This window comes from Oncorhynchus masou, chromosome 28 (genome assembly GCF_036934945.1).
Source record: "Oncorhynchus masou masou isolate Uvic2021 chromosome 28, UVic_Omas_1.1, whole genome shotgun sequence".
In the NCBI taxonomy this organism is placed as follows: Eukaryota; Metazoa; Chordata; class Actinopteri; order Salmoniformes; family Salmonidae; genus Oncorhynchus; species Oncorhynchus masou.
In genome coordinates, this window is record NC_088239.1 from 80170975 (window position 1) to 80197803 (window position 26829).

At 42.4% G+C, this 26829-nt stretch overlaps 1 protein-coding gene across 1 annotated transcript in view; it reads right to left on the reverse strand.

Annotated features, from left to right (window-relative positions):
- Window positions 1-5331: 5331 nt before the first annotated feature.
- The window catches only part of auh (AU RNA binding protein/enoyl-CoA hydratase), a 54890-nt gene continuing 33392 nt past the window's right edge, over window positions 5332-26829 (reverse strand). Inside the window, exons 7-10 of the mRNA XM_064943550.1 lie at window positions 14042-14229; window positions 10382-10432; window positions 6543-6590; window positions 5332-6171 (exon numbers count right to left, since the gene is read on the reverse strand). Of these exons, the coding sequence (XP_064799622.1) occupies window positions 6094-6171; window positions 6543-6590; window positions 10382-10432; window positions 14042-14229 (365 nt within the window). The 3' untranslated portion in view covers window positions 5332-6093. The remainder of the gene's footprint in view (window positions 6172-6542; window positions 6591-10381; window positions 10433-14041; window positions 14230-26829) is intronic.

The following is a 26829-nucleotide window of genomic DNA, read 5'->3' on the forward strand; positions in this document are numbered from 1 at the left end:
GTAGACGGAAACGGCCCGGTGTAGAAGGAAACGGCCCGGTGTAGATGGAAACGGCCCGGTGTAGACGGAAACGGCCCGGTGTAGACAGAAACGGCCCGGTGTAGACGGAAACGGCCCGGTGTAGACGGAAACGGCCCGGTGTAGACGGAAACGGCCCGGTGTAGACGGAAACGGCCCGGTGTAGACGGAAACGGCCCGGTGTAGACGGAAACGGCCCGGTGTAGACGGAAACGGCCCGGTGTAGACGGAAACGGCCCGGTGTAGACGGAAACGGCCCGGTGTAGACGGAAACGGCCGATGTATTTGGGCCGATTCTGGGCAGTCATTCATTTTGATTCTGGGCCGAGTCCGACACCCGATTCCTTCCCGATTCAATCAGTTCCGGCCCCCCGGAACAGTGCCACTTCTGGGCCAATTCCTCATTGCTAGCTGGGCCCTGAATGGTTTGATGAGCATGAAAATGAGGTAAACATGCCATGGCCGTCTCAGTCACCAGATCTCAACCAAATTGAAAACGTCTGGGAGATTCTGGAGCTGCACCCGAGGCAGAGTTTTGCACCACCATTAACAAAACAACAAATGATGGAAGAATCAGTTCCAGACACTTGTGGAACCGATACCAAGGTGACATAAGGTGTTTCCTTTATTTTGGCAGTTACCTGTATATCGCTCTAAAACAAACAAATCCTTGTTAAATGCAGCCATGCCTGTCAACCCTGCCTCCACTGATGACTATTACGACTGCATTGCCTTCAACCGGGCAAAGCCCCGCAGGGCTGTGGCAGCCTGCTTCCGTGGCCTCTCTATTCCAGGAAGGAATGCAAGGTATTTCATCAGCACAGCTGAAAGGGGTGGAGGAACACGTAGGCCTGGACCCCGGGGCCTATAAACACACAGGCTATGAGCTGGCAGCTGGGTCTCTTTGTGTGGTGGTCAACTGTGCTTCATCATGTGTGTGTGTGTGTGTGTGTCGCCCTCGATTGTTTAATTTTAGAGAGCATAGGAGAGTTGTGGGAGCCAGTGCTCTCAGTGACTAGGGGGGACAGTTGGAGGAGCCAGTGCTCTCACTAACTAAGGGGGACAGTTGGGGGAGCCAGTGCTCTCAGTGACTAAGATGGGACAGTTGGGGGAGCCAGTGCTCTCAGTGACTAAGGGGGACAGTTGGGGGAGCCAGTGCTCTCACTGACTAAGGGGGACAGTTGGGGGAGCCAGTGCTCTCACTGACTAAGGGGGACAGTTGGGGGAACCAGTGCTCTCACTGACTAAGGGGGACAGTTGGGGGAGCCAATGCTCTCACTGACTAAGGGGGACAGTTGGGGGAGCCAGTGCTCTCACTGACTAAGGGGGACAGGGGGAGACAGTGCTGGGGGAGCCAGTGCTCTCACTGACTAAGGGGGACAGTTGGGGGAGCCAGTGCTCTCACTGACTAAGGGGGACAGTTGTGGGAGCCAGTGCTCTCACTGACTAAGGGGGACAGTTGGGGGAGCCAGTGCTCTCACTGACTAGGGGGGACAGTGTGGGGAGCCAGTGCTGTTACACTAACTAAGGGGGACAGTTGGGGGAGCCAGTGCTCTCACTGACTAAGGGGGACAGTTGGGGGAGCCAGTGCTGTTACACTGACTAAGGAGGACAGTTGGGGGAGCCAGTGCCCTCACAGACTAAGGGGGATAGTTGGGGGAGCCAATGCTCTCAGTGACTAAGGGGGACAGTTGGGGGAGCCAGTGCTCTCACTGACTAAGGGGGACAGTTGGGGGAGACACTCTCACTGACTAAGGGGGACAGTTGGGGGAGCCAGTGATCTCACTGACTAAGGGGGACAGTTGGGGGAGCCAGTGCTGTTACACTGACTAAGGGGGACAGTTGGGGGGGGAGCCAGTGCTCACTGACTACACTGACTAAGGGGGACAGTTGGGGGAGCCAGTGCTCTCACTGACTAAGGGGGGGGAGCAGTGCTTGACTAAGGGGGAGCCAGTGCTGTTACACTGACTAAGGGGGACAGTTTGGGGAGCCAGTGCTCTCACTGACTAAGGGGGACAGTTGGGGGAGCCAGTGCTCTTACACTGACTAAGGGGGACAGGGAGCCAGTGCTGTTACACTGACTAAGGGGGAGCCAGTGCTCTCACTGACTAAGGGGGACAGTTGTGGGAGCCAGTGCTGTTACACTGACTAAGGGGGACAGTTTGGGGAGCCAGTGCTCTCACTGACTAGGGGAGACAGTTGGGGGAGCCAGTGCTGTCACACTGCCTAAGGGGACAGTTTCAAATCATTGTTTGCCGAGGTCTACAGTGGTGAAATGTCTCTCAAGTTTGGTTGACAACACCTGGAAAAGGGTCGGAGAGAATTGTTCTATAAGGGTAGAGGCTCTGTTTGTGATCAGAACAATGCTCTGGGTTTCTGTTCACTGTGACAGGGGGAAATGGGTTAAGTTCATGATTTGCCCGCCCGTGCAGCCACTGTTTTCCCTGCAGGCTCACTAACCATAATAGAGGCTCTTATCATTTAGAAGAGTTTCTAAGAGCTTTCAGACAAAACAGCACGTCATGTGCTGCGATGAAACGGCTTTGAATCGGTTTACCTGATTTTTTTTTTTACCCCTTTTCGTGGTATCCAATTGGTAGTTACAGTCTTGTCCAATCGCTACAACTTCTGTACGGACTCGGGAGAGGCGAAGGTCGGAAGCCGTGCCTCCTCCGAAACACAACCCCGCCAAGCCGCACTGCTCCTTGACACAATGCTCGCTTAACCCGGAAGCCAGCTGCACCAATGTGTTGGAGGAAACGCCGTACAACTGGCAACCGTGCCAGCGTGCATGCACCTGGCCCGCCACAGGAGTCGCTAGAGCGCGATGGGACAAGGACATCCGGGCCGGCCAAACCGTCCCCTAACCCGGATGACGCTGGGTCAATTGCGCATTGTCTCATGAGTCTCCTGGCCGTGGCCGGCTGCGACACAGCCCGGTATCGAACCAGGATCTGTAGTAACGCAGCTAGCACTCAATGCTGTGCCTTAGACCGATGCGGCACTCGGTTGACCGAAACAAAGAAACTTGACTTGATATGAAATGAAACATGCCCTGCATTCTCATGTGCTAGCAGAGCATTGTTAGCAGATGAACGTGGTACCTTTCTGACCCACTGGAATTGTGATACAGTGAATTATAAGTTAAATAATCTGTCTGTTAACAATTGTTGGAAAAAGGACTTGTGTCATGCACAAAGTAAATGTCCTAACCGACTTGTCAAAACTATAAAACAATACATTTGTGGAGTGGTTGAAAAACGAGTTTTAATGACTCCAACCTAAGTGTATGTAAACTTCCGCTTCAACTGTATTATTGTTGCATCATGAGACGTTATCAGGCTCCAACCTGTTCAAACGCCTACACAGTTCCTACCCTGTTGAAGTTTTATTGCTCTTTTGTAAAAATAAAATATTTAACTAGGCAATCTAGTCAAGAACAAATTCTTATTTATAATGACGGCATAGGAACTGCCTACTTCAGGGGAAGAACGGCAGATTTTTACCTTGTCGGCTCGGGTATTTGATCTAGCAACCTTTCTTTTACTGGCCCAACGCTCTAACCACCAGGCTACCTGCCGCCCTGTAATGGGGCACGTTTGCTTAATATTTCCGACGAACCCTTCCCATCACTACTTTAAAACCTTTTTTATGATATTTAAGTCAAAGACAAAACTATGTACACAAACTGCTGAAACATGAGCAAAAAAGTATAATAAAAATCCTCTAAACAGATTGTGTACAGATCGATCTTGTGTCTACAACTTCTGTGTTAACTTCCTTGATAAGAGGCTAGTTTTACATGAAAGAAATTAGCTTTATGTGGCGAATGTGGATCGTGAGGAAAAACAATACAAATTATTTGCCTGTTCCCTCTGTGTATCTAAGATAATCATTACATCATGTTGGCTAATCAATCCCAAAATGCTGCAGTAAAAGGTGACCCCCCCCCCCCCCCATGACATGACCCCTTGGAGCACAGTTCCAGCTCAGTTAATAAACAGTACTTCAAATCAAATCGTGTAGAGAAATGCTTGTGCTTCTACTTCTCGACAGTGCAGCAATATCTAACAATTCCACATATACCTAATACACACAAAAGGAATGGAATTAAGAATATATACATATGGATGAGTCATGTCAGAGAGGCACAGACTAAGGTATAGTAGAATACAGTAAATATATATGAGATGAGTGCAAGATATGTAACAGGAGGAACACTCTTACTGACAGTTGTGGCTGCTTTGTGTGATGTATTGATGTCTCTACCTTCGTGCCCTTTGTGCTGTTGTCTGTGCTCAATAATGTTTGTACCCTGTTTTGTGCTGCTGCCATGTTGTGTTACTGCCATGCTATGTTGTTGTCTTAAGTCTCTCTTTATGTAGTGTTGTCTCTCTTGTCGTGATGTGTGTTTTGTCCTAAATGTTTATTTAATCCTGGACTTTTGCCTTTTGGTAGGCCGTCATTGTAAATAAGAATATGTTCTTAACTGACTTGCCTAATTAAAAAAAGGTTAAATAAAATATAAATAGAACATTTCTGAGGGAAACTATGTGTCCTTAAGCAGACAAAGTGGCTAACACTCCCTAGTACCTTGCCGATGACAAGCATACCCATAACATGATGCAGCCAACACCATGATTGAAAATATGAAGTGGTACTCAGTGATGTGTTATGTTGGATTTGCCCAAAACATAATGCTTTGTATTCAAAACAAAAAGTTATTTTTTTTCTGACATTTGTTGTAATATTGTAAACTTATTGTAAACAGGGTGCATGTTTTGGAATATGTTTTATTCTGTACAGGCTTCCTTCAGTTCACTCTGTCATTTAGGTTAGTATTGAAGAGTAACTACAATGTTGTTGATCCATTCTCAGTTTTCTCCTATCGTAATCATTTAACTCTGTAACTGGTTTACAAGGTCATCTGTCGTTCTGCCCCTGAACAGGCAGTTCACCCACTGTTCCTAGGCCGTCATTGAAAATAAGAATTTGTTCTTAACTGACTTGCCTAGTTAAATAAAGGTTTAAAAAAAAGACCAGTGGGCTTTTGAAGGGGGATGAAAAGCCATTCTCCTGGAAAACATGTTCGCTGTAAGGCCTAAAGCATTTAAACAGTACATTTCATAAACTACTGACTTGTTCTCATGAGAGAGTTTCTCTTAGGGTGAAAGGTCATACAACATCAATACATTGATAATAATTTGGTGTCAAGAAACTGGGTTTAGATCCAAGGTTGGCAGAAGGTCTTTTTACACTACAGTATGTCATGTGTAACTAGCTTCAAAACATGAGACGAGAAGCATAGACAGGTGACAGAGTTTGAGACAGAACTTTATTGTGATAGCTCTACAAAGGTTTCCTCTGTGATCTAGGAACAGATCCTTTCTCTAACATTCAAACATTAGAAAACACAGCGAACTTGGGAAGTGCATGGCTTTTATCATGTGATTTGCTGTTAGCCTGCCTGATATCATGAAATGTAATTAGAAAATGGATTGGATACGCTGACGCTTGTCAAATAAATAGGGAATTTCGGGGACTATTCTTTTCTGCGTAATACTAAGGATCCAATCTCATCTCATCATATTTGCAAATTCTTAATTATTCTGATCTTCTGAATCACTGAGGAACAAACACTCGATGATGTTAACATACAGCAGACAGACCACATGTTGGGCACGACAACAAGGAAAGGCAACTCATGACATTAGAAACTGAAAAAAATAAAGTCATCATGCAGATTAGCAGTTCTGGTTATGAAATCAGCTGTAAAGTTGTTCTCTCCCTAACTTCTATCTCTGTCCGGATACAGTACTTTTATGTGACATCTCAAGTCTCGGTTAGGACACCCCACTCCAGTTATAGAGAGGATGGTACTGCCTATATTGCCATCTTATGGGAATCTGACAGAAGCAGTGAAAGGAGGAGAACTGAAGGTAGCCATTTGCGATTGCTCTTGATTGGCCCAGGGTGGTGTTTACTCCACCTTGATAGGCCCAGGGTGAACATTTACTCTCCCTTGATTGGCCCAGGGTGAACGTTTACTCCACCTTGATTGGCCCAGGGTGGCATTTACTCTCCCTTAAAGCGAGGAGGCCTCTTCTCCTTGAACGCAGCCAGTCCCTCCAGCCTGTCTTTTGTCGGAATCACCTTGGAAACGAAAGACAACAACGTATATTTTCTATTTTGAGTGATCCTGCGAGTGATGGTGGTTGTTGTTTATGCGTCATACTGTGTGAGTTGTTTGATGTACAACTGAAGACTGTTCAAAGTGGTGTCCAAAGTGAGCGTAGATATGCAGCAGGTGGAAGAGGTACACTATGTCAATAGACACTATCTAACCTTGACAAAATCATGGCATCATTGTATGTGAACTGCATATAAAAAGAAGTGTACATTTTAAATAGTTCTAGCAGAAGAATAAGCGTCAGAAATCTACAGCATATGGGCTATTTAACAGAATATGGGCTATTTAACAGAAGGGTTGTGGAATTGAAGTTCTTGTTCATGACTAGACGTACCTGGGCATAGCATGCTTCTTCAATTGCTAATCCCGTATTTAAATCCACCTGAAAAATATCAAGATATTAGATAAAATAACAAACATATGCAGCAATATAAACCGTATAAAATAGCTATTTTCTACCATCTTTATTCTTGACCAGCTATGTGGTTTGGTTGTTTCATCGTTTCCTGTCATTCCTACAGGATCGAAACTACAGATGTAGCGTCTTAATTTGATCACCCTGTTGCAGAAGAACATTCCTGCAATGGAAATGTAAAACTTGTAGTGTAGTATTTGAGGTTTAAAAAGGCTTCTCACGTTTGTAATTTCCACTGAAATTTCAGACTTGATTTTCCCTTATGTCCATTAATTACACTGAACAAAAACATAAACGCAAATGGTAAAGCTTTGGTCATATGTTTCATGAGCTGAAATAAAAGATCCCTGATATTTTCCATACGCATGAAAAGCTTCTTTCTCTCAAATTTGTTTACATCCCTGTTAGTGAGCATTTCCCCTTTGGCAAGATAATCCATCCACCTGACAGGTGTGGCATATCAAGAAGCTGCTTAAAAAGCATGATCACTACACAGGTGCACCTTGTGCTGGGGACAATAAAAGGCCACTTAATTTCTCTACCATAAGCCGCCTCCAACGTCGTATTAGATCATTTGGCAGTACGTCCAACCAGCCTCGCAAACGCAGACCACGTGCAACCACGCCAGCCCAGGACCTCCACATCCGGCTTCTTCACCTGCGGAATCGTCTCAGACCAGTCACCCGGACAGCTGATGAAACTGTGGGTTTGCACAACCGAACAATTACTGCACAAATTGTCAAGGAAAATCATCTGCGAGCTCGTCGACATCACCAAATGATCATCTATGATGGCCACTGGCACACTGGAGAAGTGTTCTCTACACGGATGAATGGAGGTTTCAATTGTACCGCACAGATGGTAGACCGCGTGTACGGTGTCGTGTGGGTGAGCGGTTTGCTGATGTCAATATTGTGAAGAGAGTGCCCCATGGTGGGGTTATGGTATGGGCAGGCATAAGCTATGGACAATGAACAGTTGCATTTTATCGCTGGCAATTTGAATGCACAGAGATACCATGACGAGATCCTGAGGCCCATTGTTGTGCCATTCATCCGCCGCCATCACTTCATGTTGCAGCATGATAATGCATGGCCCCATGTCGCAAGAATCTGTACACAATTCCTGGAAGCTGAAAATGTACCAGTTCTTCCATGGCCTGTATATTCACCAGACATGTCACCCATTGAGCATGTTTGGGATGCTCTGGATCGACATGTACGACAGAGTGTACCAGTTCCCGCAAATATCCAGTAACTTTGCACAGCCATTGAAGAGGAGTGGGACAATATTCCACAGGCTACAATCAACAGCCTGATCAACTGTATGCGAAGGAGACATGTCGCGCTGCAGGAGGCAAATGGTGGTCACACCAGGTGCTGAATGTTTTTTTTTGATCAACGCCCCTACTTTTTTTTTAAGGTATCTGTGACCAACAGATGCATATCTGTATTCCCATTTATGTGAAATCCATAGATTAGGGCCTAATGAATTTATTTAAATTGACTGATTTCCATCTATGAACTGTAACTCAGTAAAATGTTTGAAGTTGTGTTTATATTTTTGTTCAGTGTATAATCCACATAATAATTCACATTTCCTGTTTCTGTAGGATTATTTTCTAGCTGTAGCAAACTGGCTCAAATTACGATCCTATACCTGTATTGAGCATATGTCTGTGCATTGGTAAAATGTTCACCAACTTTAACAAACCTACCTAGATCCAAGACCCATTCCAAATTCACACTTTAAAGGTTGAATTATACAGAATTAGGGGCAGCATTTATTTTCCATGACAGCACAGAGAGAGGAGAAACCTACTTTCATAGGTTACCTTGGCATTTAACTGAACCAGAAATATCTCCTGTGCCATACTCTCCTTTAGAAAATAACCGACATTTAAAGAGATCGTTGTTGAGCAATTTTATAAAGGAATGCACAGAAGAATTTCTCTGTTTAAAAATGTGCATCTTTCAAGTGTGCCAGCTGTTGACCTGTATTCATATAACCTGAGAAAACTACATGAAACCAGGCTGATCTTGCGTGTGATTTGACCATTTGTCAAAGTTGGCCCCAATATGGATATTTGCAGTTTGTGTAGCCTATGATACATTAACATGGTAGAACAGGCTGTCTACAAATGACACAGCACCTGTCAGAAAGTGCGGTTTATTTGTCAGTTGTGACCGTTGGCCTCTGGGATAACAAAGTCACTCAACAGATTCTCTCAGGTTTCTCTGACGGCCTTCAGATGTGACATGGATCCCTTTGGCAAGTGAGCTGACTCACTGACTACTGAATCAGATGCTTACTTCAATCCTCCACCATGCTTTGTGGCACCGATCCCTAAATGCAGCAAGACCCAAGAGGCCCAAATACTATTACTAGACCTAGGAGATCGTTCCCAAATACTATTACTAGACCTAGGAGGCCATACCCAAATACTATTACTAGACCTAGGAGATCATTCCCAAATACTATTACTAGACCTAGGAGGCCATACCCAAATACTATTACTAGACCTAGGAGGCCATACCCAAATACTATTACTAGACCTAGGAGGCCATACCCAAATACTATTACTAGACCTAGGAGATCATTCCCAAATACTATTACTAGACCTAGGAGGCCATACCCAAATACTATTACTAGACCTAGGAGATCATTCCCAAATACTATTACTAGACCTAGGAGGCCATACCCAAATACTATTACTAGACCTAGGAGATCATTCCCAAATACTATTACTAGACCTAGGAGGCCATACCCAAATACTATTACTAGACCTAGGAGGCCATACCCAAATACTATTACTAGACCTAGGAGGCCATACCCAAATACTATTACTAGACCTAGGAGGCATTCCCAAATACTATTACTAGACCTAGGAGGCCATACCCAAATACTATTACTAGACCTAGGAGATCATTCCCAAATACTATTACTAGACCTAGGAGGCCATACCCAAATACTATTACTAGACCTAGGAGGCCATACCCAAATACTATTACTAGACCTAGGAGGCCATACCCAAATACTATTACTAGACCTAGGAGGCCATACCCAAATACTATTACTAGACCTAGGAGGCCATACCCAAATACTATTACTAGACCTAGGAGGCCATACCCAAATACTATTACTAGACCTAGGAGGCCATACCCAAATACTATTACTAGACCTAGGAGATCATTCCCAAATACTATTACTAGACCTAGGAGGCCATACCCAAATACTATTACTAGACCTAGGAGGCCATACCCAAATACTATTACTAGACCTAGGAGGCCATACCCAAATACTATTACTAGACCTAGGGGGCCATACCCAAATACTATTACTAGACCTAGAAGGCCATACCCAAATACTATTACTAGACCTAGGAGGCCATACCCAAATACTATTACTAGACCTAGGAGGCCATACCCAAATACTATTACTAGACCTAGGAGGCCATACCCAAATACTATTACTTAGACCTGAGGTCATTCCCAAATACTATTGCTAGACACAATAGGTCATCCTTAAAAGGTAATTCCTAAGGGGTCAATCTCAAATATGATTTGAACCCAGGTCTGCTTAGAACATCAACATGACTTAACCTGTGCTCTAACCATTCAATAATAAACATATGAACAGATTTGGTCAAATTATAAAATACTGTACTTGAGACCAGTATGTTGACTGAAAACTGAATTTGGGGACATTTGATCACTTATTACAGAGATGGAAAAAGTACCGGTATGTATGAGTCTTACCTCTATGCCCTGGTTGATTGCCAACTTTGCCATCCTAATTGCAATGGGACCCTGAAGAGATCAAAGGAAAACAATAGTTTGTTTAGGGTCACAAGTGCATGTAAATAACTTCTTATGGCTGCGAGGCGCTATTTCCACGTTCAGATGAAAAGCGTGCCCAGAGTAAACTGCCTGCTACTCAGGCCCAGAAGCTAAGATATGCATATTATTAGTAGATTTGGATAGAAAACACGCTGAAGTTTCTAAAACTGTCTGAATGATGTCTGTGAGTATAACAGCTCAAATGGTAGGTAAAAACCTGAGAAAAATCCAACCAGGATGTGGGAAATCTGAGGTTTGTAGTTTTTGAAGTGATTGCCTATCCAATATACAGTGTAAATTTGGTCTTTAGAACATTGTTTCAGGCTTCTACTATGAAGGGGGAGCGAATAAGAGCTGTTTAAATCAGGGGTCTGGAAGAAAGCCATTAGTTTAGTCACGCGTGAGTAAGAGCTCCGCTCCTTTTCATTTCTAAAGACAAAGGAATTGTCCGGTTGAAACATTATTGATGATTTATGACAAAAACATCTAAAGATTGATTCTATACATCGTTTGACATGTTTCTACGAACTGTAATAGAACTTTTTGACTTTTCGTCTGGACCTAGTGCTCGCGCCTTGTGCATTTTGGATTACTGGACTAAACGCGCAAACAAAAAGGTGGTATTTGGACATAAATGATGGACTTTATTGAACAAAACAAACATTTTTTTTGTGGAACTGGGATTCCTGGGAGTGCATTCCGATGAAGATCATCAAAGGTAAGTGAATATTTATAATGCTATTTCTGACTTTTACTGACTCCACAACATGGAGGGTATCTGTATGGCTTGTTTTTGTGGCTGAGCGCTGTACTCAGATTATTGCATGGTGTACTTTTGCCGTAAAACTTTTTTGAAATCTGACACATCGGTTGCATTAAGGAGAAGTATATCTTTAATTATATGCATAACACTTGTATCTTTCATCAACGTTCATGATGAGTATTTCTGTAAATTGATGTGGCTCTCTGCAAAATCACCGGATGTTTTGGAAGCAAAACATTACTGAACATAACGCGCCAATGTAAACTTAGATTTTTGGATATAAATATGAACTTTATCGAACAAAACATACATGTATTGTGTAAAATGAAGTCCTATGAGTGCCATCTGATGAAGATCACCAAAGGTTAGTGATTAATTGTATCTCTATTTCTGCTTTTTGTGACTCCTCTCTTTGGCTGGAAAAATGGCTGTGTTTTTTGTGACTAGGCGTTGACCTAACCTAATCGCATGGTATGCTTTCGTTGTAAAGCCATTTTGAAATCGGACACTGTGGTGGGATTAACAACACGTTTATCTTTAAAACAGTGTATAATACTTGTATGTTTGAGGAATTTTAATTATGAGATTTCTGTTGTTTGAATTTGGCGACATGCACTTTCACTGGCTGTTGTCAAATTGATCCCGTTAACGGGATTTCAGCCATAACAAGATAACAATGGTTGTTGTTTCTACCCTGAGTCTATATAACAGGTGGTTCCCCGGTATAGTGTTGCAGGTCACTAGAAATCTAATTCGTACATAAAAGGTACAACATCTGCATTCGCTCAGGTGTTATTTCTAAGAAGTTGATACATCACGACTGTAGGCTACACTCCAAATCATTCAGTGTAGCAGCCTATTCTGAGAATCTGAGGTTTGATTTCAGGGAAACCACAGAGTCAACGGCCATGTCGGAACACCCATACTTGCATCTAAAGAGTACGCTGATTGGGTATGCAAAAATAAAATGTTTTATATTATGTGAAATTTCCAAACATTTAGTACACTTTATATGCCAGGATGTAAAAGTAATTTCAGTTGTTTAATCTAGTATGAATTTGCTGCACAAATTGATGAAGAAAATTACATTTTTAGACCCAGCTGATAATCAAGTAAAGGGACACGATTTCAGACACAGCCAATGTGTAATAACATCCCTGCTTAAAGGCGGTATTACTCTGGTTTGTACAGTGTACAATGTACAGAGCATTCGTCAAGTATTCAGACCCCTTGATTTCCCCCACATTTTGTTATGTTACAGCCTTATTCTAAAATGGATCAAATACTTTCCCCCTCATCAATCTACACACAGTACCCCATAATGACCTAGTGATAACAGGTTTACATTTTTTGGTAGAAATTTATACAAAATAAAAAACTGATACCTTATTTACATAAGTATTCAGACCCTTTGCTATGTGACTCAAAATTGAGCTCAGGTGCATCCTGTTTCCATTGATCATCCTTGAGATGTTTCTACAACTTGATTGGAGTCCACCTGTGTAAATTCAATTGATTGGACATGATTTGGAAAGCCACACACCTGTCTATATAAGGTCCCACAGTTGACAGTGCATGTCAGAGCAAAAAGCAAGCCATGAGGTTGAAGGAATTTTCCGTAGAGCTCCGAGACAGGATTGTGTCGAGCCACAGATCTGGGGAAGGGTACCAAACATTTCTGCAGCATAGAAGGTCCCCAAGAACACAGTTGCCTTTATAATTCTTATTAAATGGAAGAAGTTTGGAAACACCAAGGCACTTCCTAGAGCTGGCCGACCGGGGGAGCAATCGGGAGAGAAGAGCCTTGGTAAGGGAGGTGGCAAGAACCCGATGGTCACTCTGACAGAGCTCCAGAGTTCCTCTGTGGAGATGGGAGAACCTTCCAGAAGGACAACCATCTTTGCAGCACTCCACCAATCAGGCCTTTATGGTAGAGTGGCCAGACGGAAGCCAGTCCTCAGTAAAAGGCACATGACAGCCCGCTTGGAGGTTGCCAAAAGGCACCTAAAGGACTCTTAGAACATGAGATACAAGATTCTCTGGTCTGATGAAACCAAGATTGAACTCTATGGCCTGAATGCCAAGCGTCACGTCTGGAGGAAACCCTACAGTGAAGCATGGTGGTGGCAGCATCATTCTGTGGGAATGCTTTCTGCGCCAGAGACTGTGAGACTTGTCAGGATCGAGGGAAAGATGAACGGAGCAAAGTACAGAGAGATCCTTGATGAAAACCTAATCCGGAGCACTCAGGACCTTAGACTGGGGCGAAGGTTCACCTTCCAACAGGACAACAACCCTAAGTACACAGCCAAGACTACAGAGTAGTGGCTTCGGGACAAGTCTCTGAATGTCCTTGAGTGGCCCAGGCAGAGGCTGGACTTGAACCCGATCGAACATCTCTGGAGAGACCTGAAAATAGCTGTGCAGCGACGCTCCCCATCCAACCTGACAGAGCTTGAGAGGATCTGCAGAGAAGAATGGAAGAAACTCCCCAAATACAGGTGTGCCAATCTTGTAGTGTCATACCCAAGAAGCTAAAGGTGCTTCAACAAAGTACTGAGTAAAGGGTCTGAATACTTATGTAAATGTGATATTTAAATGTAGTATTTTTAATACATTTGCTAACATTTCTAAAAACCAGTTTTTTGCTTTGTCATTATGTCATTATGGTGTATTGTGTGTAGATTGATGAGGAAGAAAAACATTTTTTAAATCAATTTTAGAATAAGGCTGTAAGTTAACGAAATGTAGAAAATGTCAAGGGGTTTGAATACTTTCTGAATGCACTGTACGTACATGCTTTATCATATACTCACATTTGGGTTGAACTCGCGGGCCAGGTCCAGTGCTCTGAGGTAGGCGGCATCTCCGCTCTTGTTCTGCTCCACGGCATGGCTGACCAGGCCCAGTCTCTTCGCCTCGGTTCCGTCAATCGCCCGCGCCGCAAAGATCAGCTCCTTAGCCAGGGCTACCCCGATGGCCCTGGGTAGTCGCTGGGTACCACCTGGATGGAGGAGGTGAAGGAGAAGGAAGAGGAGGGGGTGGAGGAGAAGGAAGTGGAGGAGGAGGAAGTGGAGGGGTGGAGAAGGAAGGAAGGAAGTGGAGGAGGAAGAGGGGGAGGAGAAGGAAGAGGAGGTGAAAGAAGAGAAGAGATTGGATGCTACAGTGAGTAACGTTATGTTAATGAATAAATATGGCTAGCCTGCTGAAACAGAACAAAATATGAGTTACAATTCTATTTGTGAGAGCTGGCTGTTTTTATTCATACATGTAGGATTATTCATGGTTTATAACACCCAAAGACAGTCTACAACACTAACACACCTGATTTAAAACATTAACCAATCATAGAATGAACGCCTGCACACTCTGTGAAGTTTTCAGTTGAGTTTATTATGATGATTTGACAAGGAATATTCCCCACAAATGAGATAAGGATGATAAGCAGTGTTTGAACAATGCTGTGGGTCATAGCACGTTCCTCCTGGGCTGTGACCTCCTGGGCTGTGACCTCCTGGACTGTAATGTACTGGACTGTGATGTACTGGACTGTGATGTACTGGACTGTGATGTACTGGACTGTGATGTTCTGGACTGTGATGTTCTGGACTGTGATGTACTGGACTGTGATGTACTAGACTGTGATGTACTGGACTGTGATGTTCTGGACTGTGATGTTCTGGACTGTGATGTTCTGGACTGTGATGTTCTGGACTGTGATGTTCTGGACTGTGATGTACTGGACCGTGATGTACTAGACTGTGATGTACTGGACTGTGATGTACTGGACTGTGATGTTCTGGACTGTGATGTTCTGGACTGTGATGTACTGGACTGTGATGTACTGGACTGTGATGTACTAGACTGTGATGTACTGGACTGTGATGTACTGGACTGTGATGTACTGGACTGTGATGTACTGGACTGTGATGTTCTGGACTGTGATGTACTGGACTGTGATGTACTGGACTGTGATGTACTGGACTGTGATGTACTGGACTGTGATGTACTGGACTGTAATGTACTGGACTGTGATGTACTGGACTGTGATGTACTGGACTGTGATGTACTGGACTGTGATGTACTGGACTGTAATGTACTGGACTGTGATGTACTGGACTGTAATGTACTGGACTGTAATGTACTGGACTGTGATGTACTGGACTGTAATGTACTGGACTGTAATGTACTGGACTGTAATGTACTGGACTGTGATGTACTGGACTGTAATGTACTGGACTGTAATGTACTGGACTGTGATGTACTGGACTGTGATGTACTGGACTGTGATGTACTGGACTGTGATGTACTGGACTGTGATGTACTGGACTGTGGATTATGGTTAAACATTCTATAATACTCCACTTCTCGGTATCTTTTGGGGTGGAAAACATGTACAGTAGTGAATCAATTTATTCCTTGTTGAAATCCTGACCTTTCTCATTCAGGGCAAGCAATTGCCTCACTCCGTCTATGGAAGTCACATATCTGGGAGGTGAAATACAAAGACAAAGAAGGTCTTGGCTTCTCACCACCTGAATATAGAGTAACCTCATCTAGCAGGAGCTGTGATGCACTTGGCAGCAGTTATGTCAAGCCTAGATCTCGATGCATCAACTATCTAGAAGGTGAACACAACTAAATGAGGGGTACAACAAAAAGGGAGAAATTTGAGATAAACAGCAATGTGCTTTTTTAATTGGGCTTCTCTTAAAAATGCTAAAGTAGATAGCTTTCCAGAAATTTGTATTTATTTATTTCACCTTTATTTAACCAGGTAGGCCAGTAGAGAACAAGTTATCAATTACAACTGTGACCTGGCCAAGATAAAGCAAAGCAAAGCAACAAAAATAACAACACAGAGTTACACATAAACAAACGTACAGTCAATAACACAACAGAACAATCTATGTACAGTGTGTGCAAATGTAGAAGAGTAGGGAGGTAAGACAATAAATAGTCCATAGAGGCAAAAATAATTACAATTTAGCATTAACACTGTAGTAATAGATGTGCAGAAGATGATGTGCAAGTAGAGATACTGGTGGGCAAAAGAGCAAGAAGATAAATAACAATATGGGGATGAGGTAGTTGGGTGTGCTATTTACAGATTGGCTGTGCACAGGTACGGTGAGCTGCTCTGACAGCTGATGCTTAAAGTTAGTGAAGGAGATATAAGACTCCAACTTCAGTGATTTTTGCAATTCGTTTGAGTCATTGGCAGCAGAGAACTGGAAGGAAAGGCGGCCAAATTAAGTGTTGGCTTTGGGGTTGACCAGTGAAATATACCTGCTGGAGCCCGTGCTATGGGTGGGTGTTGCTATGGTGACCAGTGAGCTGAGATCAGGCGGGGCTTTACCTAGCAAAGACTTATAGATGACCTGGAGCCAGTGGGTTTGGCGACAAATATGAAGCGAGGGCCAGCCAACGAGAGCATACAGGTCGCAGTGGTGGTTAGTATATGGGGCTTTGGTGACAAAATGGATGGGACTGTGATAGACTACATCCAGTTTGCTGAGTAGAGTGTTGGAGGCTATTTTGTAAATGACATCGCCAAAGAAAAGGATCGGTAGGATGGTCAGTTTTACGAGACTATGTTTGGCAGCATGAGTGAAGGAGGTTTTGTTGCGAAATAGGAAGCCTTTTCTAGATTTAATTTTGGATTGGAGATGCTTAATGTGAGTTTGGAAGGAGAGTTTACAGTCTAACCAGACACCTAGGTATTTGTAGATGTCCACAAATTCTCCGTCCAGAGTAGTGATGCTAGTCGGGCGGGCAGGTGCGGGCAACAATCGGTTGAAGAGCATGCATTTAGTTTTACTAGCATTTAAAAGGCAGCTGGAGGCCACGGAAGGAGTGTTGTATGGCATTGAAGCTCGTCTGGAGGTTAGTTAACACTAACACTATGACTAACTTCCTTATCAGACTAGAATGGCAGTTATATTGCTCATGGCATTGCTCACCAAGGTAATAAACTCAGTCCGGATAGATTTCTACAGGAAATGAAACATTTACATACAAACAATGCAATGCACATAGTCAGGAGGAAAATAAAACAAGACCTTTTAAATAAATGGCAGTGTAATTCCTTGGTAATATAGGACTTAGAGTGAATATGGGTCAGTCACTTAATTAGCAGCGTGTATTATCAGTATGTTGACAGTGATCACAGACACATTCTCACCTCCCGGACAGGATGCTCACACGTATTCAGTCATTCTGAATTGATCAGGTTGAGCTGATAGAACAGGGCAGAGGAGTGGTGGTGACAACAGTATTCTCTGTTAGTTGTGTTATCATTCTGACAGCTGCTTACAGCCCACGTTGTGTCGACTAAGACAAAATGATAACACGGAAAAAATAAGGGACATCACTAAAAAGTTACATATTATTATTATTATTGTATATTTCTATAAATTACAGGTAAAACTATACACAAGGTAGAATGTTAGAATGTAGCTGTTCCAGAATTTCGCATATAAATAAATGCCATCTGTTTTTGTTGTCATGAAAGTAGTTGGTTTGAAGCAGTCCTTGTTGCTCAACTCTTACACAAGAACTTGGATGGGAAAGTGTTTACCCGTGGAGGAGCCTGCATGAATTATCACAGAACCCTGATGGCGCAATGACAAACACTCATTTGTTGCCAATTGCTGTTTTCTCTGTGTCTCTGTCTACATCTCTTTGCTTTGGACTGTTTTCTCTGTGTCTCTGTCTACATCTCTTTGGACTGTTTTCTCTGTGTTTCTGTCTACATCTCTTTAGGCTGTTTTCTCTGTGTCTCTGTCTACATCTCTTTGGACTGTTTTCTCTGTGTTTTTGTCTACATCTCTTTAGGCTGTTTTCTCTGTGTTTCTGTCTACATCTCTTTGCTTTGGACTGTTTTCTCTGTGTCTCCGTCTACATCTCTTTGGACTGTTTTCTCTGTGTTTCTGTCTACATCTCTTTGCTTTGACTGTTTTCTCTGTGTTTCTGTCTACATCTCTTTGGACTGTTTTCTCTGTGTCTCTGTCTACATCTCTTTGCTTTGGACTGTTTTCTCTGTGTTTCTGTCTACATCTCTTTGGACTGTTTTCTCTGTGTCTCTGTCTACATCTCTTTAGGCTGTTTTCTCTGTGTTTCTGTCTACATCTCTTTGCTGGACTGTTTTCTCTGTGTCATCTGTGTTTTCTCTGTGTTTCTGTCTACATCTCTTTGACTGTTTTCTCTGTGTTTCTGTCTACATCTCTCTGGACTGTTTTCTCTGTGTCTCTGTCTACATCTCTCTGGACTGTTTTCTCTGTGTCTCTGTCTACATCTCTTTAGACTGTTTTCTCTGTGTACCTTTCTACATCTCTCTGGACTGTTTTCTCTGTGTCTCTGTCTACATCTCTCTGGACTGTTTTCTCTGTGTCTCTGTCTACATCTCTTTGTTTTCTGTCTACATCTCTTTGGACTGTTTTCTCTGTGTCTCTGTCTACATCTCTTTAGACTGTTTTCTCTGTGTCTCTGTCTACATCTTTTAGACTGTTTTCTCTGTGTTTCTGTCTACATCTCTTTAGACTGTTTTCTCTGTGTCTCTGTCTACATCTCTTTAGACTGTTTTCTCTGTGTCTCTGTCTACTGTTTTCTCTGTGTCTCTGTCTACATCTCTTTAGGCTGTTTTCTCTGTGTTTCTGTCTACATCTCTTTGGACTGTTTTCTCTGTGTCTCTGTCTACATCTCTTTAGACTGTTTTCTCTGTGTACCTGTCTACATCTCTCTGGACTGTTTTCTCTGTGTCTCTGTCTACATCTCTCTGGACTGTTTTCTCTGTGTCTCTGTCTACATCTCTTTGGACTGTTTTCTCTGTGTTTCTGTCTACATCTCTCTGGACTGTTTTCTCTGTGTTTCTGTCTACATCTCTTTGCTTTGGACTGTTTTCTCTGTCTACATCTCTTTGGACTGTTTTCACTGTGTTTCTGTCTACATCTCTTTGGACTGTTTTTGGACTGTTTTCACTGTGTTTCTGTCTACATCTCTTTGGACTGTTTTCTCTGCGTCTCTGTCGACATCTCTTTGCTTTGGATTGCCTCATTTCTTACTTGCTTCATCAACTCATAACAGTTAGCTTAAAATAGCGCAACATAACATAATAACAGAACGTTTGAAGGCTAAACATTTTGATTAGCCAAAAAAAATGTAGCTATTGTTTACCCATTCTACAGAGTGCAAGATAGTGCACTGCAAATTCTCAGACAACATATTCAAGACATCCTCGACAAACACACAAGTGAAGAAAAAGGCAGATGAGAGATAAGATGTTACATGGAATCGTTGTGTCACTCGGCACATTATTAACCACACATTTCTGGTAACTTCTATGGCTCAACCTCGTAGCCTTGCATAACATTGTGTAACTAAGTTTAAATACACCAGGGGGAAAATGGTGCAACTTCTGAGAAATCATTGTCACAATGCCATTTTCCTCATGGCAGTTGGTCAATTTTCTCATTGCTTAACCATTGCCTGAACCGTAAATATTGCACAATGGGGAAAAGCTTACAGTTATAGTGTCTTGACATGCCTTGAGAAAGTATGATGTAGTGCAAATAGTGTTGCACAGTGCTATCATATCAAGGAGCTGCCTTTAGGGGCGTGTGTTTGAAATCAGTGAGCCGGACAGCAAACGAAGTGAAGTGAAAATGCATTTTGGCTTCAAAGAAAAGTTCAAGGTTGGTGCTGAAGAGAACTCGTGACAGCTTTGTGAGGAGTCAAGACACATTCTGCAGAAATGAGGCTCCTAGAATCGCAACATTAACCCTTCCCAATAGCCAGCACTATAGACTTATGTCTACTACAATGTTGCTGTTTACCACAGAAGGTTGGGGTCAATTCAGAATTGAAATGACCAGACAATTCGTCAAGTGTAACATGGTGAAAAACCTCAATAACTGAAATCTTGCTGGAACGGACCTTAGCTCTGCTGAGTACCGAATTACAAAACGTTTGTTGAATTCCCAATGTGTTATCACTATGCTTTCAACCATCTAAAAGCACAACCACATTCCAATAGAAAAACAATGGTTTGGTTTAGTTGTCATCTTAAGGTGTTATCACTGCGTATTCATCCATTTAAAAGCACAACAAAGTTAAAATGTGAAATACAATGTCTGTTTTTAAAATACAACATAATGTGTTACCACATACAACAGCAGAACCAAATGACCTGGATTATAGTTCAGATTACTTTAAATGTATATTGTGCAAGTGAGATTCTGCACAGATTATCAACATTGTGAAGACTTTGTATGATTACATAATAAAACTCTTGTAGTTACAGTAACCTCAAAATGTGGCCATGGATGAGTTACACATTTTGGGGTTGAATAACAAAACTCCTCAGATAGTTTCATCAGAGCTACTGGCTTAACCTCGGCCAACAGTTACTAAAGCACATTATACCACCCACCACTGCGACCTGTATACTCTAGCCAGACCCACTGGCTCCAGGTCATCTACAAGTCCATGCTAGGTAAAGCTCCGCCTTATCTCAGTTCACTGGTCACGATGGCAACACCCATCCGTAGCACGCGCTCCAGCAGGTGTATCTCACTGCTCATCCCTAAAGCCAACACCTCATTTGGCCGCCTTTCGTTCCAGTTCTCTGCTGCCTGTGACTGGAACGAATTGCAAAAATCGCTGAAGTTGGAGACTTTTATCTCCCTCACCAACTTCAAACATCTGCTATCTGAGCAGCTAAACGATCGCTGCAGCTGTACATAGTCTATCGGTAAATAGCCCACCCAATTTTACCTCCCTCTTCCCCATACTGTTTATATTTATTTACTTTTCTGCTCTTTTGCACACCAATATCTCTACCTGTACATAACCATCTGATCATTTATCACTCCAGTGTTAATCTGCAAAATTGTAATTATTCACCTACCTCCTCATGCCTTTTGCACACAATGTATATAGACTCTCTTTTTTTTCTACTGTGTTATTGACTTGTTAATTGTTTACTCCATGTGTAACTCTGTGTTGTTGTCTGTTCACACTGCTATGCTTTATCTTGGCCAGGTCGCAGTTGCAAGTGAGAACTTCTTCTCAACTAGCCTACCTGGTTAAATAAAGGTGAAATAAAAATAAAAAATAAAAATTAATCCTATTCCTTAACTTTCCATTTTTGGTTAAATTGGAGATATAATTTGTAAACTTTTTTGCAAATCAAATGTATTTTCCACATAGATTCCACGTCACAATACGTGACAAATTACGTTAGAACATTGACTTAATGTGATTTATCACATACTATATATACACTATAACAGAAGACATTGTTCAATATCTATATAAAAAGTATGTTAAAAAAAATGTTGTAATGAAGATGATAAAAACAATCTTGCTAGGACAGACCTGATTTTGTCAAATGCAAAATTAAATTTATTATTTGTATTTATTTAACTAGAAAAGTCAGTTAAGAACAAATTCTTATATACAATGACGGCCAACCCCGGCCAAACCCAGACCAATTGTGCGCCGCCCCTATGGGACTCTCAATCACGGCCGGTTGTGATAAAGCCTGGATTTGAACCAGGGTCTGTACTGATTTTTGGTTCTAGCACTGAGATGCAGTGGCTTAAACCACTGAGCCACTCGAGAGCCTTATTTAAAAATGAATCTGAATCAAAATGTTGTATCTTATGGAAACAGACTGCCAAATAAGGCCAGCCTTAGACATAAACTAGGCTATTAGGTATTCTAGAGCTTTTAAGGAGACGGTTTGGAGGAGCTGGCAGAAGTGGTGTTGGCTGGCTGACACCCTGGGAACAACACATACTATATATAAACTCAGCAAAAAAATACATGTCCTCTCACTGTCAACTGTGTTTTATTTTCCAGCAAACTTAACATGTGTAAATATGTAAAAACATAACAAGATTCAACCACTGAGACATACACTGAACAAGTTCCACAGACATGTGACTAACAGAAATTAAATAATGTGTCGCTGAACAAAAGTAATAGTCAGTATCTGGTGTGGCCACCAGCTGCATTAAGTACTGCAGTGCATCTCCTCCTCATAGACTGCACCAGATTTGCCCATTCTTGCTGTGAGATGTTACCCCACTCTTCCACCAAGGCACCTGCAAGTTCCCGGACATTTCCGGGGGGGAATGGCCCTAGCCCTCACCCTCCGATCCAACAGGTCCCAGATGTGCTCAATGGGATTGAGATCTGGGCTCTTCAGGCCTACAAGCCTTACAACAGGCCTACAGCTCTCAGTCCAGCCTCTCTCAGCCTATTGCGGACAGTCTGAGTACTGATGGAGGGATTGTGCATTCCTGGTGTAACTCAGGCAGTTGTTGTTGCCATCCTGTACCTGTCCCGCAGGTGTGATGTTCGGATGTACCGATCCTGTGCAGTTGTTGTTACATGTGGTCTGTCACTGCGAGGACGATCAGCTGTCCGTCCTGTCTCTCTGTAGCGCTGTCTTAGTCATCTCACAGTATGGACAAAGCAATTTATTGCCCTGGCCACATCTGCAGTCCTCATGCCTCCTTGCAACATGCCTAAGGCACGTTCACATAGATGAGCAGGGACCCTGGGCATTTTTCTTTTGGTGTTTTTCAGAGTCAGTAGAAAGACCTCTTTAATGTCCTAAGTTTTCATAACTGTGACGTTAATTGCCTACCGTCTGTAAGCTGTTAGTGTCTTAACGACCGTTCCACAGGTGCATGTTCATTAATTGTTTATGGTTCATTGAACAAGCATGGGAAACAGTGTTTAAACCCCTTTACAATGAAGATCTGTGAAGTTATTTGAAAGACAGGGTCCTGAAAATGGGACGTTTCTTTTTTTGCTGAGTTATACACACACACACACACACACACACACACACACCGAGGTAACCCACATTAACAACCTGGGCGAGGTGGACTAGTGATGTCACCACAGTATGCTCTGCTGTCACTCGCGTGGACCCCACAGGCAAGCGGTGTGTGTATGTTTAACAAGACGAAAAAAGGTACAATGAGGTATAATAAAGCCAATGAAATTGTCAGAGACTCCAGTCACCCAAATTATAGACTGTTCTCTCTGCCACCGCCTGGCAAGCGGTACCGGAGCACCAAGTCTAGGACCAAAAGGCTCCTCAACAGCTTCTACCCCAAAGCTATAAGACCGGACAGTTTACATTGACCCCTCCCCCCCCTCCATTTTGTACACTGCTACTACTCGCTGTTTGTTTGTTACCTATGCATTGTCACTTCACCCCCACCTACATGTACAGATTACCTCAACTAGCCTGTACCACCGGTGCCCCCTGTATATAGCCTTGTTATTGTTATTCTTATTGTGTTACTTTTTATATTAGTCTACTTGGTAAATATTTTCTTCTTCGTGAACTGCACTTTTGGTTAAGGGCTTGTCAGTAAAGCATTTCACGGTAAAGTCTACACTTGTTGTATTCGGTGCATGTGACAAAGTTTGATTTGAATACATTCAGGATACCAGTATGTAGTATGGAAGGCTATAACAATACAGCTGGGTTATGATAAATGTCCTTGCGGTACAAAAGGTACCACAATTAGGTTTTAATACCATGTTTTACTTCATTTTATATTATTCATTTATCCAAATGCAATGGGAATATTGTTGTTTTCAGCCTTTTCCAGAAATGAGAATTAAGACCAAAAATGAAAGCAAATGATCTGAGAATGGTGCTGGAAGGTTTGGTGCTGATATTGGTGCTGGACCATCTACCATAAAAAGACAAATGGGACAGTTTGATGAAAAAGCTTTAAATAAAAAAAGGTTCAAATCCAGGTCATGTGACAGGATTAACAAAACCAAACTGTTTAATGAATGAATAAAAACATTAACATTTTGCATTAAGATAACCTTTAAGGGGGTTGTGAAGGATTTATAAGTAGTTTCTTTTGCAAGCACCAAAATCACACAGTTCGAACCAAAGACTTAAATCGTAACTGTTTGTTAATGATTTATATACTAGCCTATACTATTAACTAAAATATAACTGTCTAATAAAATGACTTACAATGACTTTACAACCCTCATTAAAGATGACCTTAATGTAAAGAGTTACCATAAAAACAGCACAGAAATGTAAAAGTAGATATCTTGGTTAATCCATCAATCAGGAGTGGTAGTTACTGTAGCAGATGGTGTAGTAGTCTGAAATATCATAGTAGTGATGCAAGGGTATGCTAGGGTCCTGTGTGGCTCAGTCGGTAGAGCATGGCGCTTGCAACGCCAAGCGTCAAAATGACCACCCATATGTAAAAAGTAGTGGCCCCAGCCGACTTGTAAGTCGCTTTGGACAAAAGCGTCTGCTAAATGGGATATATTATTATTATTATATTATTATGCTAGTATTTGAGCAAGATCAAAATGACTCTGCAATAAATTAGAGCTTGCGAGTGGAGCAGCGGTCTAAGTCACTGCATCTCAGTGCAAGAGCCGTCACTACAGTCCCTGGTTCAAATCCAGGCTGTATCACATCCGGCCGTGATTGGGAGTCCCATAGGAACGGTGCGCAATTGGCCCAGCATCGTACGGGTTTAGCCGGGGTAGGCCGTCATTGTAAATAAGTATTTGTTCTTAACTGACTTGCCCGGTTAAATAAAAGGAAGTGCCTCTACAAATGACAAAGTCATATTCACATGACATGGGTAAATGTCAACCGCTTGTACACGGACTCCAAAGGGCAGTGGGTTTTCTGCATAGAAAAGTGTGTTTTTTAGCTGCCTATAGCCAAACGGTAAAAAAAGAAAACATTGAAAATAATTTGAGTTGGGGAGCGTCGCTGCACAGCTATTTTCAGATCTCTCCAGAGATGTTCGATCGGGTTCAAGGCCGGGCTTTGGCCACTCAACGACATTGCCAAATACAAGTGTGCCAAGCTTGCAGCGTCATACCCAACAAGACTCAAGGCTGTAATCGCTGCCAAATGTGCTTCAACAAAGTACTGAGTAAAGGGTCTGGATACTTATGTAAATGTGATTTCATTTTTTTTTATTTTATACATTTGCAAAACAAAATGTAAACCTGTTGTTTTTACTTTGTCATTATGGTGTATTGAGTGTAGATTGATGAGGGAAAAAACTATTTAATCCATTTTAGAACAAGGCTCTAAAGTATCAAAATGTGGAAAAAGTCAAGGGGTCTGAATACTTTCCGAATTCACTGTATGTGTGCCATTCAGAGGGTGAATGGGCAAGATGAAATATTTAAGTGACTTTGAACGGGGTATGGTAGTAGGTGCCAGGCGTTCCAGTTTGAGTGTGTCAATAACTGCAACACTGCTGGGTTTTTCACGCTTAACAGTTTCCTGTGTGTATCAACAATGGTCCACCATCCAAAGGACATCCAGCCAACTTGTGGGAAGCATTGGAGTCAACATGGGCCAGCATCCCTGTGGAAAGCTTGACACCTTGTAGAGTCCATGCCACAACAGATTGAGGTTGTTCTTAGGGCAAAAGTGGGTGCAACTCAAGTATTCCTAATGTTTTGTACACTCAGTGTATTTTTAAATAAGATCTTTGAAAACTAACAATAAGTATTTTTGACATGGCATGGGGCCCCCATTGATTTTGTTAGAATGTTTCAGTCACTCAGAGAGCACAAGCCCAGCCAAAATGTGTAGAATTGAAGGATATATTTTTTTTTATCTAAGCCCAAAATAAAAATGTGTTAAATTTTAGCTTTAAAACTTCAAAATGCTCTCTCCACCACTTTTTCACTGCGGCCAAAAGGAGGGCCTCTAAAATGTTTCGGTCTGCGAACACACCAGTGGCCACGCCCACAGCCAAGTCCCCCCTATGCCCACCACCCAAGCCCCACTTTGACCCCCCCCAAGAAACATCGCTGTATTGCAATCTTGAAAAGTAAATAGAATGCGATCTCTATTTCATTAGACACAAAACAAAAACCACATGGCTTTGGAAAGCAAACCATTCTAAATAACTTACAAAATACACTCCAAATTGTACAGAGCATGGTATAACACATGGCAACTTCCGGTAACTCCTTTGATTAATGCTTTGATCTGTTTCAATAACCCATCACTTTCATGAGCATAATCTGTATAAAAAAATATATTATTATTATTATTTTTTTTTTTAAAGTGAGCAATACAAACTTACACATCTAAGCTACATTTCACCTCTGAATTCCTCCTTTGTGGCCTACATAAAGTGTTGCCTACATGGGGCCATGTTTTTGTTGACAGCAACTGTGGAACTAAAACAAAACTTTACTGTAGCAGGATGCTTTGCGAGAGACTTGGCAGCGATGTCACGAACATGTACCTTGGCGCATGCTTGGAACTTTGTTCAGGGGAAGAAAAAAAATAAATATATATATATATATATAGTTACAGGCAGGGATCTACTTCTTGTGTTACCGTTGCTCATCACTAGGCAACAGGGCTCTACTGTGCTAGCCTATTTCAAGGCGCTCCATTCAACCTGGGTTTGTTAACATTTCTGCTCACACTGCTGTTGACAACATTTGCCATTATCCAATTTATCAATTGAGTTCTATCTCAGTTGGCCCAGTTTTGAACTCTGACCGTGGCAAATGCGTAACTATGGTTGCGAAGCGTGCTCACCAACAAGAG